General features: G+C 39.4%; 2 protein-coding genes and 1 pseudogene across 15 annotated transcripts in view; 1 reads left to right on the plus strand and 2 right to left on the minus strand.

The window, feature by feature from the left end:
- VPS13B (vacuolar protein sorting 13 homolog B) overlaps window positions 1–14,549 on the minus strand; it is a 774,030-nt gene extending 759,481 nt beyond the window's left edge. For 5 of the 14 annotated variants that reach the window (XM_043484085.1, XM_043484083.1, XM_043484082.1 and 2 more), the window contains exons 1-2: window positions 14,254–14,546; window positions 13,649–13,829 (exon numbers count right to left, since the gene is read on the minus strand). In XM_043484085.1, coding sequence (XP_043340020.1) covers window positions 13,649–13,795 — 147 coding nt within the window. In that variant the 5' untranslated portion in view covers window positions 13,796–13,829; window positions 14,254–14,546. The other 9 variants (XR_006272367.1, XM_043484089.1, XM_043484090.1 and 6 more) reach the window with 7 other exon arrangements.
- On the plus strand, window positions 7,349–7,660 carry LOC122451326 (ATP synthase subunit g, mitochondrial-like). The gene has a single exon (XM_043484092.1). It carries the CDS (start codon window positions 7,349–7,351, stop codon window positions 7,658–7,660), a length of 312 nt encoding a protein of 103 aa, XP_043340027.1.
- Window positions 14,550–18,338: 3,789 nt separating the features above from the next.
- On the minus strand, window positions 18,339–18,923 carry LOC122450953 (annotated as a pseudogene).
- Window positions 18,924–21,293: the final 2,370 nt, after the last annotated feature.

The following is a 21,293-nucleotide window of genomic DNA, read 5'->3' on the forward strand; positions in this document are numbered from 1 at the left end:
GAGAAAAGGGAAGCAGTAGTTTCGTGGGTACAAAGCTTAAGTTTTAGAAGATGGAAAGTTCTAGAAATCTGTTGAACAATAATGTATATATAGTTAACATGACTGCTCACTTAAAAATGGTTAAGATGGTAAATTTTATGCTATATCCACTTTTACCACAAAATAAAAATAAATTTAAAACAGGACTTCAAGAATTCTAAGTTAGAAGGCTGGCAAATTCTCTCCCCAAAAAGCAGTGAAAAACTGGGCAAAGTTATTAAAAATAAATAAATTTAAAAAAAAAAACAGAAATCTCAGGGGCAATGAGGGAAGGCTACCCTGAAGTCATGATACCAGTTGGTGCAAGAAACAGAACAGCAGACCAGCCAGAAAATTAACAGAGTAATCCAGAGAACAAGAAAGCCAAGGATGGCTTTGCTATGACCCCATTATTCCTGGTAACCTGGAAAGCTGTATGTATGGGCCAGGTTGTGCTTACTTGGGCAACACTGGAGAGACCCTTAATAATCTACTCATTCACAGCTAACCAAGAAGCCTTGTAAACAAAGTTAAGTAAAAATATGGATCAGATCTGTAAACTCCTTTCAAAGCATATCTAGTACATGTGTATGTCCCATACCAAAGAGTAGAAGCCTTATTGGTTCAAAAGTTTTAACACCTCTAGCCAATCACTGGCAGATGACTCAGTTACAGTGACCCAGGGGTAATCCCTAGAAAACCAAGCATAAAAACAGAAAGAATGGAGAGAGAAAAAAGAAAACTGAGCACAGTCATCAGAGATCACATACTGCAGGGGAAAACAGACACCACAAACTTAGCCCAGGCAAGTCACTAAACAAACAAGCCAACAACAACAACAAATATCCCCAGAGGCAAGAAATTAGAACACAGAGTTGCTACAGTATACTATGCAAAATGTTCAGTTTTCAACTAAACATTGTGAAACATGAAAAGTTTACAAAAGTAGTTAATAGAAACTATCTCTGAAGATGCTCAATGCAGTACTTAAAACATTATAAATATGTTCATTATAAATATGTTAAATAATTAAAGAATTACATGACAATGATTCATCGAATAGAAAATATCAAGAATGAGATATAAATTACAAAAAAGAAGCGAATGGAAATTCTGGAGTTGAAAAGAACAATAAACGAAATTGGGACTTCCTTGGTGCTTCAGTGGTTAAGAATCCACCCTGCAATGCAAGGAACTCAGGTTCGATCCCTGGTCGGGAAACTAAGCCCATGCACAACTACTGAGCCCCCACACCACAATGATAGAACCTTTGTGCCGCAACAAAAGATTCCACGTGCCTCACCAACAAAACCAAATGAATAAATTTCTTAGAAGTACAATAAATGAACTTAAAAATTCACTGAGAGAGTTCAACATCAGATTTGAGCTGGCAGAAAAAGAATCAGCAAATTCACACCCAGACATATCAAAACAAAAATTTTGAACGTCTGGAACAAAAAGAAAACCTTAAAGGTAGAAACAGAAAATCAACATGTTACATACAAGAAAATTCTTCGTAAGTTCAGTTCAGTTGCTCAGTCATGTCCCACTCTTTGCGACCCCATGAACCGCAGCACGCCACGCCTCCCTATCACCAATTCCTGGAGTTCACCCAAACTCATGTCCACTGAGTCGGTGATGACATCCAACCATCTCATCCTCTGCCGTCCCCTTCTCCTCCTGCCCTCAATCTTTCCCAACATCAGGGTCTTTTCCAATGAGTCAGTTCTTTGCATCAGGTGGCCAAAATACTGAAGTTTCACCTTCAACATCAGTCCTTCCAATGAACACCCAGGACTGATCTCCTTTAGGATGGACTGGTTGGATCTCCTTGCAGTCCAAGAGACTCTCAAGAGTCTTCTCCAACATCACTGTTTAAAAGCATCAATTCTTCAGTGCTCAGCTTTCTTTATAGTCCAACTCTCACATCCATACATGACCGCTGGAAAAACCACAGCCTTGACTAGATGGACCTTTGTTGACAAAGTAATGTCTCTGTTTTTCAATATACTGTCTAGGCTGGTCATAACTTTCCTTCCAAGAAGTAAGCGTCTTTTCATTTCATGGCTGCAATCACCATCTGCAGTGATTTTGGAGCCCAAAAAAATAAAGTCTGACACTGTTTCCCCATCTATTTGCCATGGAGTGATGGGACCAGATGCCATGATCTTTGTCTACTGAATGTTGAACTTTAAGCCAACTTTTTCACTCTCCTCTTTCACTTTCAAGACGCTCTTTAGTTCTTCTTCACTTTCTGCCATAAGGGTGGTGTCATCTGCATATCTGAGGTTATTGATATTTCTCCCAGCAATCTTGATTCCAGCTTGTGCTTCCTCCAGCCCAGCGTTTCTCATGATGTACTCTGCATATAAGTTAAATAAGCAGGGTGACAATATACAGCCTTGACGTACTCCTATCTGGAACCAGTCTGTTGTTCCATGTCCAGTTCTAACTGTTGCTTCCTGACCTGCATACAGGTTTCTCAAGAGGCAGGTCAGATGGTCTGGTATTCCCATCTCTTTCAGGATTTTCCACAGTTTATTGTGATCCACACAGTCAAAGGCTTTGGCATAGTCAATACAGCAGAAATAGATGTTTTTCTGGAACTTTCTTGCTTTTTCGATGATCCAGCGGATGTTGGCAATTTGATCTCTGGTTCCTCTGCCTTTTCTAAAACCAGCTTGAACATCTGCATGTTCTCGGTTCACACACTGCAAAAGCCGGGCTTGGAGAATTTTGAGCACTACTTTACTAGCATGTGAGATGAATGCAATTGTGAAATAGTTTGAACATTCTTTGGCATTGCCTTTCTTTGGGATTGGAATGAAAGCTGACTTTTTCCAGTTTGTGGCCACTGCTGAGTTTTCCAAATTTGCTGACATATTGAGTACAGCACTTTCAAAGCATCATCTTTTAGGATTTGAAAGAGCTCAAGTGGAATTCCATCACCTCCACTAGCTTTGTTCGTAGTGATGCTTCTTAAGGCTCATTTGACTTCACATGCCAGGATGTCTGGCTCTAGGTGAGTGATCACACCATCGTGATTATCTGGATCGTGAAGATCTTTTTTGTACAGTTCTTCTGTGTATTCTTGCCACTTCTTCTAAACATCTTCTGCTTCTGTTAGGTCCACACCATTTCTGTCCTTTACTGAGCCCATCTTTGCATGAAATGTTCCCTTGGTATCTCTAATTTTCTTGAAGAGATCTCCAGTCTTTCCCATTCTGTTGTTTTCCTCTATTTCTTTGCATTGATGGCTGAGGAAGGCTTTCTTATCTCTCCTTGCTATTCTCTGAAACTGCATTCAAATGGATATATCTTTCCTTTTCTCCTTTGCTTTTCACTTCTCTTCTTTTCACAGCTATTTGTAAGTCCTCCTCAGACAGCCATTTTTCTTTTTTGAATTTCTTTTGTTGGGGATGGTCTTGGTCCCTGTCTCCTGTACAATGTCACAAACTTCCATCCATAGTTCTTCAGGCACTCTGTCTATCAGATCTAGTCCCTTAAATCTATTTCTCACTTCCATTGTATAATCATAAGGGATCTAGGTTAAAAGCTAACTTCTCATTACAAACAATAAAGGCAAAAAGGCAGATACATGACATATTTAAATAACAAATGAAAACTAACTCTCAATCCAAAATCCTTTATCTAGCAAAAACTAACCTTCAAAAATGAAGGAATACCCAAATCAAGTTTCAGGTAATTCTCTGTAACAGAATACTAGAAGTTCTTCAGGTCAAAAGGAAGTAATGTAACTCCAAGCCATGCAAAGAGTACTAATAAAAGTATTTATATAGATGATTATTAAAAGACAGCATAAATGTATTATTATTTTTCTTCTGATTCAAAAGGCAGTAACAGGGACTTCCCTAGCAGACCAGTGGTTAAGACTCCATCTACCAATGCAGGGGATGTGGATTCCATCCTTGGTTAGGGAACTAAGATCCCACATGCTGGGGGTCAGGGAGGAGGGCGCAATTAAGACCTAGTGCCACAATGGAGAAACCCACACACCGCAACTAGAGAAGCCCATGCACAGCAACGAATAGCCTAAGTGCCACAAGACTCGATGCAAGTCATTTCCTTTAAACAAACAAAAAAAAGGCAATTACTAGGCTTCCCTGGTGGTACAGTAGTTAAGAATCTGCCTGTCAATGCAGGCGACATGGGTTTGATCCCTGATCTGGGATGATCCCACATGACCGAGGGCAACTAAGCCTGTGTGCTGCAACTACTGAGATAGCACGCTACAACTACCGAAGCCGGAACTAGACCTCTAGAGCCTGTGCTGCTACAAGAGGAGCCACTGCAATGAGAAGACCGTGCACCACAACGAAGAACAGCCTCCACTCCTGGTAACTAGAGAGAGCCCAAGTGCAGCAACAAGGACCCAGAGTAGCCAAAAAAATTTTTTAAAAACAGCAATTACAAAAAATAATTTAATACTGATATTAGGTTTATAACATAGAGATGCAATATATGTAGAAATACCACCACAAAGGAGGGAGAAGAAATGAAGCTATAGTGGAGAAATTTCTTTATTTTGATGGAATAAAGTTAGCATTAATCTCAAATTAGCATGCTGGGAGGGATTGGGGGCAGGAGGAGAAGGGGACAACAGAGGATGAGATGGCTGGATGGCATCACCGACTCAAAGGACATGAGTTTGCATAAACTCTGGGAGTTGGTGATGGACAGGAGGCCTGGCGCGCTGCGATTCATGGGGTCGCAAAGAGTTGGACACGACTGAGCGACTGAACTGAATTGAACTGAGCATTAATCTTAAAGAAGGTAGCAAAGGATTATGAGAGAAACAAAAAAGACATGAAACACAAAGAAAATGGCAAAATGGTAGAAACAAATCCAATCATGAACAGAGAGAGAATGGATTAAATTATTTCAATCAAAAGGCAAAGGCTGTCAGACTGGGTTTTTAAAAACTAGTAAGATTCAACTATATACTCTCAAGAAGAAACATACTTTAGATTTGAAAACACAAATAGACTGTAAATGACAAAAAATTTTGTTTTTCATTTTAATGTATCATTTTTCTATATACATAAGGACAACAGATTGGTGGTTACCAGAGGCAAAAGGTGATAAGTGAACAAAATGGGTAAAAGTAGTCAAAAGACACAAGTTTCCAGTTGCAAAATTTTAAAAGCCCTCGGATATAATGTATAGCATAGTGAGTTAATAACACTGTATAGCATATTCAAAAGGTGCAAGGAGTAAATTTCAATAGTTCTCATCACAAGAAAAAAAAATTTTAAACTATGGATGGTGACAGATGTTACCTGGGCTTACTTTGGTGACCATTTTGCAACACATACAAATCATTACATTGTACACCTGGCACTACATGTCTATTATACCATAATAAAAAAATAATCATAAACGAGATCCCAGGAAGCCATGTGATCCAGTTTCTTGCTTGAATACATCAAATCACCATATTTTCTGGCTATCTAGGGAAAATATTTTAAGCATATAGAGAATTTTAATTTCTACTATCTTAATTTCCAGCAGCATTTTCCCCTGTTTTTCATATGACTGTTCTCCATATGTTTTCATATCCCCTGTTCTCCAATGCAAGTAAGTTTTAGGAACAATTAGAATCAGTTCATCCCTCAAGACTTCCCTGGGATTAAGACTTTGCATTTCCACTGCAGGGAAAGTGAGTCCTGACCCTTGATCCGGAAACTTACTCTCCATGCTTCGGGACTGGGCCAAAAAAACAAATAAGTTTATCTCAGTCATAGGTTGAAAATACTATTAAGCAGATGAAATTTTAAAGAGTTTTTGAAGCCAAATAACATTCCAGTAAAACATTCAAAAGTATGTTACCAGGCTTCAAGAAATACAACACAAGGCGTAAGTGGTAAGATAGTTTAAAATGCAATGTACAAAGGGGGAAAAACAAAAGATGCTTCATGCAACCAGTAACCATAAGACAGGTAGATTAATTACACTACTGTTTTGTTTTTTAGTTTCTAAGACATGTCTGACTCTTCTGCGATCCCATGGACTGTGGTGCCAGGCTCCTCTATCTATGGGATTTCCCAGGCAAGAATACTGGAGTGGGTTGCATTTCCTTCACCAGGGGCTCTTCCTGACCCAGGAATCAAACCAGCATCTTCTGCACTGGCAGGTGGATTCTTTACCACTGAGCCACCAGGGAAGCCCAAATACACTATTATCAGAAAAAAATTGATATTAAGAAAAAAAACTTACTAAAGATAACATGGGACATTTAATGATGATACAAGGGTCAATTCAAGAAGAAAGTATATACAAAACAGAATATTTACAAAACAGAAACAGACTCACAGATTTTGGAAAAAAACTATAGTTACTGAAGGGGAAACATGGGCGTAGGGATAAATTAGGAGTTTGGGATTAAAATAAACACAATATTATATATAAAACAGATAACCAACAAGAACCTACTATATAGCACAGGGAACTCTACCCAATATTCTGTAATAACTTACATGGGTAAAAAGTGTAAAAAAGAATGAATATATGTATAACTGAATCACTTTGCTATATACCTGACACTAATACAACATTGTAAATAAACTATACACCAATAAATATTTATAACAGAAAATATAAAACATATATGAGCAAAGAAATAAAGCCCAAAATATATAAAAAGTGAAAAAAGAAATAATCCAACACTAATCCCCTTCATGGATCACAGTCTTGCTGTGGTAAAGCGGCTTGCATAACTCAATGAAGCTATGAGCCATGCCATGCAGGGCCATCCAAGACGGACGGGTCATAGTGGAGAGTTCTGACAAAACATGGTCTACTGGCTGAAGGAATGGTAAACCACTCCAGTATTCTGATCATGAGAACTCCGTGAGTGAAAGTCATTCAGTCATGTCTGACTATTGGTGACCCAATGGACTGCAGCCCACCAGGCTCCTCTCTCCATGGGAAATTCCAGGCAAATATACTAGAGTGGGTTGCCATGCCCTTTTCCAGGGGATCTTCCCAACGCAAGGATTGAACCTGGGTCTCCTGCATACAGGCATATTCTTTACCATATGACCTACCAGGAAAGCCCCATAAACACATAAACAGTATGAAAAGGCAAAAAGATATGACACCAGAAGATGAGCCCCGCAGGTTGGAAGGTGTCCATTATACTACCGGGGAAGGCAGAGAATAATTACTAGTAGCTCCAGAAAGAATGAAGCAGCTCGGCCAAAACAAAAACACCACTTTGTTGTGGAAGTGTCTGGTGGTGAAACTAATGTCCGAAGTTGTAAAGAATTATACTGCACAGTCGGGGCGACAGGCTCTCCGTCCTAGGACTATGGCCCAGTTTGTCCGTAACCTCATGGAGGAGGTCCCGGCGCTGGTCAACACTGCTGTGACTTACTCAAAGCCTCGATTGGCCACGTTTTGGTACTACGCCAAGGTTGAGCTGGTTCCTTCAACCCCTGCTGAGATCCCTACAGCAATTCAGAGCTTGAAAAAAATTATCAACAGTGCTAAAACCGGTAGCTTCAAACAGCTCACTGTTAAGGAAGCTCTACTGAATGGTTTGGTGGCCACTGAGGTGTGGATGTGGTTTTATGTTGGCGAGATCATAGGCAAGCATGGCATCATTGGCTATGATGTTTGAAGACCAATTTTTAATATGTGATTATATTTGCTTTATTATTCAAGTGTTCTTGGACCATGTGTGAGCAGACTGCTATTTGAATAAAATAAGACAATGTGTCAGAAAAAAAAAAAATAATAATACTGCATAGGAACCTGGAATGTTAGTTGCATGGATCAAGGTAAACTGGACACGGTCAAACAGAAGATGACAAGAGTAAACATCAACATCTTAAGAATCAATGAACTAAAATGGATAGGAATGGGCGAATTTAATTCAGATGACCATTATATCTACTACTGTGGGAAAGAATCCCTTAGAAGAAATCACGTAGTCTTCATAGTCTTGAACAAAAGAGTCTGAAATGCAGTACACGGGTGCAATGTCGAAAACAACAGAGGAACGGCAGAGGAACCAGAGATCAAATTGCCAGTGTTCACTAGATCACAGAGAAAGCAAGGGAATTCCAGAAAAACATCTACTTCTGCTGCACTGACCATGAAAGGCTCTGACTGTGTGGATGACAACAAACTGGAAAGTTCTGTACGAGACGGAAATGCCAGACCACACTACTTCTCTCCTGAGAAACCTGCATGCGAGTCAAGAAGCAACAGTTAGAACCTCACACGAAACAACTGACGGACTCAAAATCGGGACGTGAATACGTCAAGCTCACTGTGTCGTCACCCTGCTTATTTAACTTACATGCAGAGTACATCATGAGAAACGTCGGGCTGGATGAATCACAAGCTGGAATCAATATTGCTGGGAGAAATAACAACCTCACAAATGCAGATGATACCACCATAATGGCAGAAAGCGAAGAGGAACTAAAGGAGCCTCTTGATGAAGGTGAAAAAAGAGTGAAAAAACTGACTTAAAACTCAACATTCAAGAAACTAAGGTCATGGCATCTGGTCCCATCACTCCATGGCAACTAGAAGGGGAAAAAGTAGAAGCGGTGACAGATTTTATTTTCTTGGGCTCCAAAAATCATTGCAGATGGTGACTGCAGCCATGAAATTAAAAGATGCTCGCTCCTTGGAAGAAAAGCTACAACAAACCTAAACACAGTATTAAAAAGCTCAGACGTACTTTGCTGACAAAGGTCTATCTAGTCAAAGCTATGGTTTTTCCAGTAGTCATGTAAAGACATGAGAGTTGGACCATAAAAAAGGCTGAACGCCAAAGAATTTATGCTTTCGAACTGCTGTATTGGAGAAGACTCCTGCGAGTCCCTTGGACTACAAGGAGACAAACCAGTCAATTCTAAAGGAAATCAACCTTGAATATTCATTGGAAGGATTGATGCTGAAGCTCCAACACTTTGGTCACCTGATGTGAAGAGGTGACTCACTGGAAAAGACCCTGATGCTGGGAAAGACTGAAGGCAAAAGGAGAAGAGGGTGGCAGAGGATGAGATGGTTAGATAGCAATACTGGCTCAATGGACATGAATCTGAGCAAATTCCAAGAGACAATGAAGGACAGGGAAGCTGGCGTGCTGTAGTCCATGGGGTCACTAAGAGTCAGACACCACTTAGCAACTGAACAATGACAATACTAATCATGGAAACTTGCATACGTCACTTGCAACAATGAAAAACAGACAAAAATCAACAAATATAGAGAAGACCTGAAAAATACTGTCAATCAATTTTGACCTGACAGCTATAAAACATTCCATCCAACAAGTGCAAAAATACACTGCTATTTCAAGGAAAATCAGAAAACATTTGAACTGAATGAAAATGAAAACACAACACACCAAAATGGACAGGATACAGCCAGCTAAAGAAATTTATAGCTGTAAATGCCTATAGTAGAAAAGGAGAAATATCTTGAACCAATAACCGAGGCTTCTACCTGAAGACAGCAGAAAAACAAACTAAATGAGCTAACCCAAACTGAACAAACAAAAACAAGAACCACAAAACCAAATAAAGGCAGGAGAAAATGGGGGTACATGCAGTTAAACTACTGTAAGACTATAGAGAAAATGGTAAGAATGCTATAATAATTTAAGGTAGATGCTAGTAAGTCAAATATCCATTTTGTGATCTTTATAAAAACTTATTTCTGTTGCTTCTCTAATCAAAAAGACTTTAAGGCAAGAAGAATTACTAGAGTGAAAGAGGGACACATTTCAGAATGATTTTTTAAGTGTATTCAAAAATAAGAGCCTCTTGATGAAAGTGGAAAAGGAGAGTGAAAAAGTTGGCTTAAAACTCAGCATTCAGAAAACTAAGATCAAGGCATCCAGTCCCATCACTTCACGGCAAATAGATGGGGAAACAATGGAAACAGTGAGAGACTTTATTTTGGGGGGCTCCAAAGTCACTGCAGATGGTGACTGCAGCCATGAAATTAAAAGACGCTTGCTCCTTGGAAGAAAAGCTATGACCAACCTAGACAGCATATTAAAAAGCAGAGACATTACTTTGCCAACAAAGGTCCATCTAATTAAAGCTATGATTTTTCCAGCAGACATGTATAGATGTGAGAGCTGGACTGTAAAGAAAGCTGAGCACAGAAGAATTGATGCTTCTGAACTGTGGTGTTGGAGAAGACTCTTGAGAGTCCCTTGGACTGCAAGGAGATCCAACCAGTCCATCCTAAAGGAGATCAGTGCTGGGCATTCATTGGAAGAACTGATGTGTTGAAGCTGAAACTCCAATACTTTGGCCACTGGATACAAAGAACTGACTCATTGGAAAAGACCCTGATGCTGAGAAAGGTTGAAGGTGGGAGGAGAAGGGGACAGCAAAGGATGAGATGGCTGGACGGCATCACCGACTCGATGGACTGAATTTGAGTAAGCTCCGGGAGTTGGTGATGGACAGGGAGGCCTGGCATGCTACAGACCATGCGGTTGCAGAGAGTCAGACACGACTGAGTAGCTGAACTAAACTGAAAAATAAGATATCAAAATACTATACCTGTGTGTACTTAACAATGTAACTTCAAGACATATAAAGTGAATGTTCACAAAAGGGAAGTAGACAAATTCACAATCATAGTTGGAGGTGTTAACCATTAAGGTATCTCTCTTTGTAATTAATAGAACAAGCAGACAAGGGAAATCTTAATGGATTTATAAGATTTGAAGAACTCAAGTAACCAATTTGAAGCAACTGACATTTATAGAAGAAAAAGGTGACAACTATAGGATACATATCTCTCATCAATTACACATGAAATATTTCCAAAAATAAAAATTCATGACCACATACTGAGTCAAATTATAATGGATCAAAATCACAGAGAATATACTAAACACTTGGAATTAAATTAGAAATCAATAACAGAAAGATAATCAGCTATTCCCTAAATGTCTGAAAATTAAGCAACACACTTCTAAGTAATCCATGAATAACCACATGCAGAAACATACAAACTTGGATACTTGTATCATATGCAAAAATTAACTCAAAGTGATCAAAGACCTAACGTGAGAGCTAAAACTATAAAACTCTTAGAAGAAAACATAGGGTGAAAGCTTCATGACACTGGATTTGGCAATGATTTCTTAGATATAAAACCAAAAGCCCAGGCATCAAAAGAAAAAATTGTAAGTTGGACTTTGTCAAAATTTAAAACTTTAGCAGACGAATGGATAAGGAAGCTGTGGTACATATACACCATGGAATATTACTCAGCCATTAAAAAGAATTCATTTGAATCAGTTCTAATGAGATGGATGAAACTGGAGCCTGTTATACAGAGTGAAGTAAGCCAGAAAGATAAAGACCAATACAGTATACTAACACATATATATACGGAATTTAGAAAGATGGTAATGATAACCCTATATGCAAAACAGAAAAAGAGAGACAGATGTACAGAACAGACTTTTGGACTCTGTGGGGAAGGCGAGGGTGGGATGTTTCGAGAGAACAGCGTCGAAACATGTATATTATCTAGGGTGAAAGAGATCACCAGCCCAGGTTGGATGCATGAGACAAGTGCTAGGGCCTGGTGCACTGGGAAGACCCAGAGGGATCGGGTAGAGAGGGAGGTGGGAAGGGGGATCAAGATGGGGAATACATGTAAATCCATGGCTGATTCATGTTAATGTATGGCAAAAACCACTAAATACGGTAAAGTAATTCGCCTCCAACTAATTTAAAAAAATGGGAAAAAAAAAGAAAAAAAAATTTTAAACTTTAGCTCTTCAAAGGACACTATCAATAGAGTCAAAAGTCAACCCACAGTGGGCAATAATACTTGCAAATTGTATCTGATATGGGACTGATACCCAAAATATATAAATAATTCCTACAACTCAGTAACAAGTACAAAAAAATTTTAAATGAGCAAAGGACTTGAACAGACATTTGGCAAAAAAAAGATATACAAACAGTCCATAGTACATGGAAAGGCTAAAAATAACAAACTCATTGTATAACAGCAAAAAGGTGAAGTAACTGTAATTCCCACACATTACTGGTGAGAATGTAAAGTTGGGAAGATCCCCTACTGGTGAGAATGTAAAGTTGGGAAGATCCCCTGGAGAAGCAAATGACAACCCACTCCAGTATTCTTGTCTGGAGAATCCCATGGACAAAGGAGCCTGGCAGGCTACAGTCCATGGTGTTGCAAGAGTGGGATGCAACTTAGTATAAGTAAACCACCACCACCACCACCACACTAGAAAACTATTTGGCAGTATCCATTAAAGTTAAACATATGCCTGCCTTCTAAGGGAAATAAACACCTATGTCCAATACAAGTATGTTCATAAGAGCTTTCTTCATAAAAGCCAAAAGTAGAAAAAAATCCAAATGTATATCAAAAGGAAATACATAAAACAGGTAAAATGAATCTTTATACAATGGAATACAACAAGGCAATACAAAGAATAAACTATCCTTCATGCAACAACCTGAGTCAATTTTAGCCTCAATGTTAACAAAAGAATTCAAACACAAGTGATTCCCATTTATTTAAGTTTCAAGAAGAGGTTCAAGAAACGTGTGTGTTGACAGAAATCAGAACAGCAATCACCTGTCTTAGGGGCGGAGCTACTAATTACAAAGAAGCAAGGAGAGTTTTTTTTGAGTGCCGGAAATATTTTATTTTTCCATCTGGACAGTGGTTACAAAGGTGTCACCAATATGCAAAAAGTAAGCTTATGCTTAGGATTTCTGCTCATTAAAAAACAATGAAAATATTCAGATAATCAATCTTGGAGAGGACAAAGAGGAAACCAAGAATATTATTTCTCAGTGTTAACTCTAGATTATTCAACAATAGAGAAAGCAGTGGGATATAACCAAAAATTATAAATAACATCACCATCGGTGTGAATTCCCTTATCTCCTAAAAAGCAGTTGGTCTCTGACTCCTCAAGTTTCCAGAGATAACTTGTGTATTCTCAAGGCTAATAGAATTACCTGACATGTTAATAATAAATGTACTAAGTGACCTAATAAATATATAAACTTTGAAGTTAAAGTTAATTCACATCAGACCGTTCTCACGTTAAAAAGAAAATTTAAAAAGTGATTAAGAAAAAACTTTTCAATTATGCTGGCATTTTCGATCTTTGTCTACTCAATATTCTGAGGATTCCGTGGGTACTGTCATCTTTCCTAAGAAGAGAACTTTCCTCAAGATCTGACCTTGTTGTCTTCAGGACCCTTCATTCCCCAAAAGGGAAAAAGGGAATATAATATTTTCCAGCATCATTTAGAATCCTAGCAGTGTAAATTAGCATATTCGGTAATGTATAAGAACTGAGTAAAATGGGGGACGAATTCTGAAAAGAACAATGAAATTGTTTTTCTGTTACGGCAACTTGGGGGATTACGATTCCAACAATCCATCACTAGCAACAAACCGTAAAAGAAAAAAATTCTGAAAAGGAGAGTCTCTAGTTTCAAGATAGCTCTAAATACATCAGCAGAAAAACGAAGGTTTTAAAGCATAAAATCAAAGTGCAGGAAAGACCAGATTACTTCTAAATAGGCTGAAAATGTTTCCAATCCGTGACAGCTGCACCGCTTACCTGCTCCAGCACATCCAATTTTAACTCCAGCTTGCTGAGAACCACATCTCCACCCCATAGCGAAAGCTGTAGATCTGACGGCTTTAAGTTCTTGATGTAGCGATTCACATAGCTCATTAAAATGGGAGTCACATACGACTCCAGCATCCTTTAAAGTACACAGGAGTCACAAAGTCAGAAGCTGAAAGGCGGTAAAGACAGAAATATGAGAGGGAATTAAGTCTGTGGTGCATTTCCTGAGGAAAAAAAGCATTTCTCAGGAAGGGTTGTAGAGGCCGAAAAGCAAGAGCCCCACCCCCCACTCCCCCTCTACCACCACAGCGGCCGCTCGCCTTCTCCCAGAAGCAGAGAAAACTCAAGTGGGCTCTACAGCAGCGCCTTCCTCATTAGAACAACTCCCCTCAACCCGCCCGGCGAGCAGCGGGAGGAGGAGGCGGTGGTGACCTGAAGAAAGCTGGTCTCGGCAGTGAGAACTGAAGAGAACCGGGCTCGCCTTCGGCCGCGGCAGTCCTTTAGCCAGCCCAGCCACCCTGGGAGGCCCTTGGCCCCCGGAACCCGGCCGGCTTCCCGCCTCTACCCGTCTTGCGCCCTCGGCTGACACTCACGCCGGAGAGTACCGTGGCGTCTCCTCCACCTCCCGGTACCTGGCACCCGCCTCCGGAGGCGGCGCAGCGCCCGTACCGCGCCACTTCCGGGTGCGCCGCGCTCGGTGCGCGGAAAGAACTGTTCCTCCCCCGCCCGCACTCGACTCCGAGGCAGGACCGGGGTTCTCAGACCCCAGACCCCATGCAGTGCGTCTTCTGGCAGGGGACCCCTCGCGCTCGCTCGGCCAGCCCACGCCTCCACTCCGACCCCGCTGTCGCTGGGACCAAGCTCTAGGAAGTGCGCGGGGGAGGTGGGCGGACCCGTAAAGTAGCGACACCGGAGACCCGGAAGTGGCGCTGCGGGAAGACAGCCGCTTAGGTGGAGATGGATTCCGAATGAGGAAGCGCAGAGGGCCAGAGGTCCGATGAGGAGGAGGAAATCCGGTCGTGGTCTTGAAAGCCCCCAAATCCAAGTGGTTTTCGTTTCTCTCTGGAAACTGAAGGGCTGACGAGAACTTGGGTTCGGTAGGCAGAGCAGTAGCAATAAGACTGCTTGCTGGTGGGAAGGGGGTGAATTTAGATCGAAAGCTTTTTTTTTGCCGGAGGTAAGGAGAAATGGAAGGACTTAAGGTGTGGTGTAGGGGAGAGCGTTTTGACCAAAGGTGTAGACCAGCTTTCGCGTACTTTTTAATACTTTAGCGAAGAAGTGGTTATGCTTACATTTATGCGGGGGAAGAATAAAGAGAAAATCGTGGCGGTGTATTGGACTGCACCTGATACTTGCAACTGCATAAAAAGGGGTATGAAGAGCAGAAGGAAGAAATGAGACTATGGAAGAAAATGAGACTTAGAGAAAGCGAAAAGAAATAGCTGAGAGAGAATGAATTCAGAGTCGGTGCTGGTTATATTGGGCTGAAATGAATGTATAAAATACTACCTTTCCTTCTAGTGCCTTGAAAGCTGAAAAAGGCAACAAACTCAAACACGTAACACCTGGTAAACAGCCAAATACTGGGCTTAAAGGGATAGCATAGGACATGCTGCCTAATTTTTGACCAGTGTTTACTACTTTTGGTAACTTCTGAAGACACCTACCACTGCATATTGAAAGCAGACTTAAACCTTATAAAGTAATTAAAATATCCACCCATGTTGTCGTTGCATTTAATTGAAAAGACTTTGTAAATACTTTCCTAAAAAACTCTTTACTGAAAGTCAAGTTTTCTTGAAAGTTTCAGAAACGGCAGTAGGAAAGAGGCACAAGTGAGGGTGCCAAGGTGTTTAGATCCTGTTTTGTTAATGAAAATAAGGAACTAAGTTTCAAAAAGAAAGAACAGGGGAGGGGGAGTGGGGTTGAAGAAAGGGAAAAAGGAAGCAGCTAATGGCTAAGTCAGAGCAACTGTCCTCTCACAAAAAGCCCTAACGAATAACCCAAGTAACTTGGATCTTATTAAAGCCTAATAAATCAGTCAAGTAAATTATCCAAGTAATATCTTAGTTATCTGCTTCACTTGAAAAGTGAACGGGTTGAAGCCATGACTCAGAAGTTTTAATATAAATGGTTCAACTAATTGTATGAAACCCCTAGTAGGTCTAGAGCAGGAGCTCCAAGCCTTCTTATTTTTCTAAGGAAAGAAAAAGGGCATAGTCTTATTTGTGTGGCAATTTAACAAATAAGACCTGTATTAAGATAAATTAGCCAGATATTTTTAATAGATTTTTACTGTGCTGTATAAAAATAATATCTGATCATGGAATACTAAACATTTTTTGTTTTATTAGGCCATTTTTCTCTTGGAGCCAACAAAAGAAAATTGCCAAATTCCTGCCTTGGAAAAATTACTTAGGCACTGATTTTTTTCCTTTGATTTTAAGAATCAAAAAATAGTGGTTTTCAACCTGTTCTGCTGTGCCCTGTTTTATAAGCAGTGGAGATACATTTCATTCCTTTTCACTAATATTTTTTTGTCAAATAAACAGCCCTTCCCAGATCTCCTACTGTTATGTTTTTTTATTGAGAGAGATTCCCTCCCTAAAAAAATATTTTTAAGTCTTAATAAGCCTTTGAGGCAGGATGGCTATATAGGCAGTAGTTCTCCAGGGTGAGGTGAAATTTTTTGCTTTTTTAATTAACTTTATTTTATTTTAGAGCAATTACATGTTCATGAAAAAATTGAGCTGAAAATACAGAGTTCCCATATAATCTCTGCCCCCACAACATAAAACCTTCTTCATTATTGACATCCCCCACCAGGTGACATTGATGAATCTACATTGACATACCATTATAACTCAACATCTGTAGTTTACATTAGGGTTCACTCTTGTACTTCCTATGGATGTTGTATACTAGTAAAAACTCCTTACCGAAGAGGAGTTTAGCAATATCCCACAGAGTTGAAAATGCGTTTACTCTAGCACTTCCACTTATAAGTAATGCAGTGAAAGACTTGCATATATGAACAAACAGACAAGATTTGACAGTATTTTACAACAACATTTGTAGTAGTAAAACAGTGCAAACAACTGAAGTATCAACAGGAAAAATGTATATTCATATAATCAAATATTATTAATGATGAAAATAGAGCTATGACTTTCAAATGTTTTATTCAAAAAAATGTTTTATTCAGTTAGAAATATAGTTTACACTATGACTCAGCTTATATATAAAAAGAAAGAGAACTTTCACAAACCTATACTTAAAAATTGAGTACATGTGGTGCATTCTATTTTCTTTGTTATTCTGTTTCTTTTTTCTAAAATAGTTCATGACCTACCAAATTAATATGACCTACTCATGGTTTGCAACTTGGTCTACCAAAAAAAACTGAACAAAGTTATATATTTACCAATATCTGAAAAATAAAACATAGAGAAAATAACAAATATAGCATATCACATATATAATATATATACATATACATAGATGTGGCATTCCAAGAAGTATATGGCTATATATTATGATAGCTACATATATATTGAGTTAGCCAAAAAGTTTCTTTGGTTTTTAAGTAAAAATGAAAGAAAGCAATTATCCTTCAATAAAAAAATGAAAAAAAAAAATAAAAGACACATTTTTCATTTTCACCATGAACTTTATTGAACAATGTACTGTTTTGCTTCACTATCTGCCATTTTTCAGGCAACTTCATAATTACATCTTCCCAAAACTTTCTATCCTTTTGAACAAAAAAACTGTTCTTTTGGCAATACCTCTGGCAGTCTTCCAGGGAAATGAAATTTTATCCATTAAAGGAATTTTGTAAAAACTGAAAAAAATGGAAATCTAAAGGTGCAATGTCTGGTGAATACAACGGATGAATCAGAACTTCCCAGGCAACTTTTTGCCTGGTCATCAAAGAAACATACATTGTTGGGGTATTCTGATGGAAGATTATGTGTTTTCTGCAGAATAATTCCAGACGCTTTTTGTCAAGTGTTGCCTTCAGTTGGTCTAATTGTGAGTAGTACTTGTTGGAATTAATCGTTTGGATTTCCAGACACTTAATAGAGGACAACCTTCCAATCCCACCATATACACATCACCTTCTTTGAATGAAGGTCGGGGTTTTGGTGTGGTTGGTGCTAATTCATTTTGCTTGCCCCACAATCTCTTCCATTCCACGTGATTGTACAGTATCCACTTATCATCACCCTTCACAATTTGTTTTAAAAATGGAACATTTTTGTTACACTTAAGTACAGAACTACATGCAGAAATATAATCAAGAAGGTTCTTTTCATTTAACTTATGTGGAACCCAAAAATTAAAGTGATGAACATAACCAGGCTGGTGCACTTGATCTGAATATTTGAGTATGTCTCTGTGTGGTGTAACACTGATTGTTCACAATTAATGTCTGGACTCAATCGCTATCAATTTCAACCATTCTACATGGTCTACCTGACTGTGGAGCATCCTCCAGCTAGATATTTCCAGCACAAAACTTCACAAACTTTTCTTTTTTTTTTTTTTTTTCTGCTAAAAGCTTTATTGTTTCCATTTGGTCCAAAGCTTGGAAGAGGGCTCCAGAGTGTTAAAAAGCTGCCTAGTGTCAGCAAAGACAGACTTCAGGCAGAAGCCCTAACATTAGGGGGTCTCCTCAAAGGTCACTGGGCTCCAGAGGTTCCGAGTCATACTTGAGGGTGAGCCTTTCAAAGAGATATTGTCCAACCCAGCCTGGGAACCAGCCAGACTGCAGAGGTTGGTCAGCTGGTCACCCATCTTCTTGATGAATTTCACATCCTCATTTAGGAAGTAGCTCTCCAAAAATTCACAGATGTGGGGGTCTGCTTGGGCAGATCCTAGCCATGCAGTTCCAAAAGGGCCTGGTTAACGTTCTTCTTGAGAAGGGCAGCTTCAGTAGAGTCCTGGCTTTTACCCCACTCTTCTTGAGATGCTTCTGCACATCTAGGAAGAGGGCATGGCCATCGTGCTGGTTTTGCATTTTCAAGAAACACTCTGCGCCCTCTGCGTCTCCTTGGCCAATTCATGGAAAAAGTGGCCCACGCCCTCCAGAGCCACATTGTCCTGGTTGAAATACAAGCCCAGAGACAAGTATGTATAGCAGGCCCGCAGATGCATTTTGACCAGGCAGTTGATGGCTGCCTCCACCTCAGTGAAGTAATTCTGATGAATCTTGGAGTTCATGGTTGATCAGTAATAAGGAGTTAAGCTCAAAAAATGGTGTTTCTGGTCCTGATGTTTGCAGACAGCTGAGTGGCTGATTCCAAAGATTGCAGCCAGAGAAAAGGTTGGAAGGTGGTCAGAGGCTGGAACAAGGGGTGTCCCTGGGTCTATTCTGTCCAAGCGCTGTTGAAGCCAGAGAGAGCCGAGGGACCACTGACTGCACTGCCCACAAACGCCTTTTGAAATATTCAGTCAATCATAGCACCTTCTCTATACACTGCACAAATCTTTTTTAGTGTGCTTCTGTTGCATTATTTGTTTGAAATAATAAAGCATAAAGTCTCTAAAATGTTTCTTATTTTACTCCATCATCATTAAAATGGCTACACAAAAATTCACCAATTTTGATAAGATTTTTTTAAACACATGCTGATATGATAGCTGTTCACAATACAATCTAACAAAATTGTTTTGAATGAAGTTAAAGACAACTAAGCACTACTAGAGCCATCTTATGAAAAAAACTGAATGAATCTTTTCACCAACCCAATTCACCAATATTTATAAATAGTATTAAATATTTTCATGACACAGAGAAACACCAAATTAAGGATAGTAATTATCTCTGAAGAAGAAGAGATGGTAGAATAAAGCAGAGGAAGAGAATACAAAGTATTTCAACTGTACTGGTAATTCTTTTTTTTTTTTTTTTTCATTTATTTTTATTAGTTGGAGGCTGATTACTTTACAATATTGTAGTGGTTTTTGCCATACACTGACATGAATCAGCCATGGATTTACATGTGTTCCCCATCCCGATCCCCCCTCCCGCCTCCATCCCCATCCGATCCCTCTGGGTCTTCCCAGTGCACCAGCCCTGAGCACTTGTCTCATGCATGGTAATTCTCTTTAATAATGCAAAATTTAATATTTCAGAGTTAGGATGTAAGTACATAGGCGTTCTTGTATTTTTCTTATTGTTGTTCAGTTGCTAAGTTGTGTCCAACTCTTTGCAACCCCCTGGACTACAGCATGATAGGCTTCCCTGTCCTTCACTATTTATCTCCCTGAGTTTGCTTAAACTCATGTCCATTGAGTCAGCGATGCCATCCAACCATCTCTTCCTCTGTCACCCCCTTCTCCTGCCTTCAATCAGCATCAGGGTCTTTTTCAATGAGTCAGCTTGTCACATCAGGAGACCACAGTACTGGAGCTTCAGTTTTAGCACAGTCCTTCCAATGAATATTCAGGGTTGATTTCCTTTAGCATTGACTGGTTTGATCTCCTTGCAGTTCAAGAGACTCTCAAGAGTCTTCTCCAACACCACAGTTCGAAAGTATCCATTCTTTGATGCTCAGCCTTCTTTATGGTCCAACTCTTACATCTGTACATGACCACTGGAAAAAACCATAGCTTTGACAATATGGACCTTTGTCAGCAAAGTGATGTCTCTGCTTTTCAGTACGTTGTCTAGGTGTGTCCTAGCTTTTTTTCCAAGGAGCAGGCGGTTTTGTGGCTGCAGTCACCATCCGCAGTGATTTTGGAGCCCAAGAAAATAAAATCTGCCACTGTTTCCATTTTTCTGCATCTATTTGCCATGAAGTGATGGGGCCTGATTAATATCATGATCTTAGATTTTTAAATGTTGAGTTTTAAGCCAGCTTTTTCAATCTCCTCTTTCACCTCCATCAAGAGGCTCTTTAGCTTCTCTTCCCTTTCTGCCATTAGGGTGGTGTCATCTGCATATCTGAGGTTGTTATTTCTCCCAGCAATCTTGATTTCACAAGGTGTACTCTGTATATAAGTTAAATAGGCAGGATAACAATATACAACCTTGACACACTCCTTTCCCTATTTTGAACCAGTCCATTGTTCCATGTCCAGTTTTAACTGTTGCTTCTTGACCTGCATAAAGGTTTCTCAGAAGGTAAGTGAGGTGGTCTGATATTCCCATCTCTTTAAGAATTTTCCAGTTTGTTGTGATCCACACAGTCAAAGGTTTCAGTGTAGTCCGTGAAGCAGAAATAGATGTTTTCCTGGAATTCTCTTGCTTTTCCTATGATCCAGTGGATGTTGGCCATTTGATCTCTGGTTTTTCCATCTTTTCTAAACCTAGCTTTTACATATTGAAGTTCTCAGTTCACATACTGTTGAAGACTAGCTTGAAGGATTTCAAGCATTACCTTGCTAGCATATGAAATGAGTTCAGTGGTATGGTAGTTTGAACATACTTTGGAATTACCCTTCTTTGAGAAGGAAGTGAATACTGACCTTTTCCAGCCCTGTGGCCATTGCTGAGTTTTCCAAATTTGCTTGCATATTGAGTACAACACTTGTATTTTTATATATGCACAAAATATTTTATAATAAAATATTAATCAGTCAGACCAATATTTCTCAACTTTGTATCATATCTTCAAAAATCATA

This window comes from Cervus canadensis, chromosome 12 (genome assembly GCF_019320065.1).
Source record: "Cervus canadensis isolate Bull #8, Minnesota chromosome 12, ASM1932006v1, whole genome shotgun sequence".
NCBI lineage: Eukaryota > Metazoa > Chordata > Mammalia > Artiodactyla > Cervidae > Cervus > Cervus canadensis.

Excerpts from the sequence above, each read along its gene's own strand:
- LOC122451326 (XM_043484092.1), top strand. The coding sequence starts at position 7,349 with ATGGCCCAGTTTGTCCGTAACCTCATGGAGGAGGTCCCGGCGCTGGTC.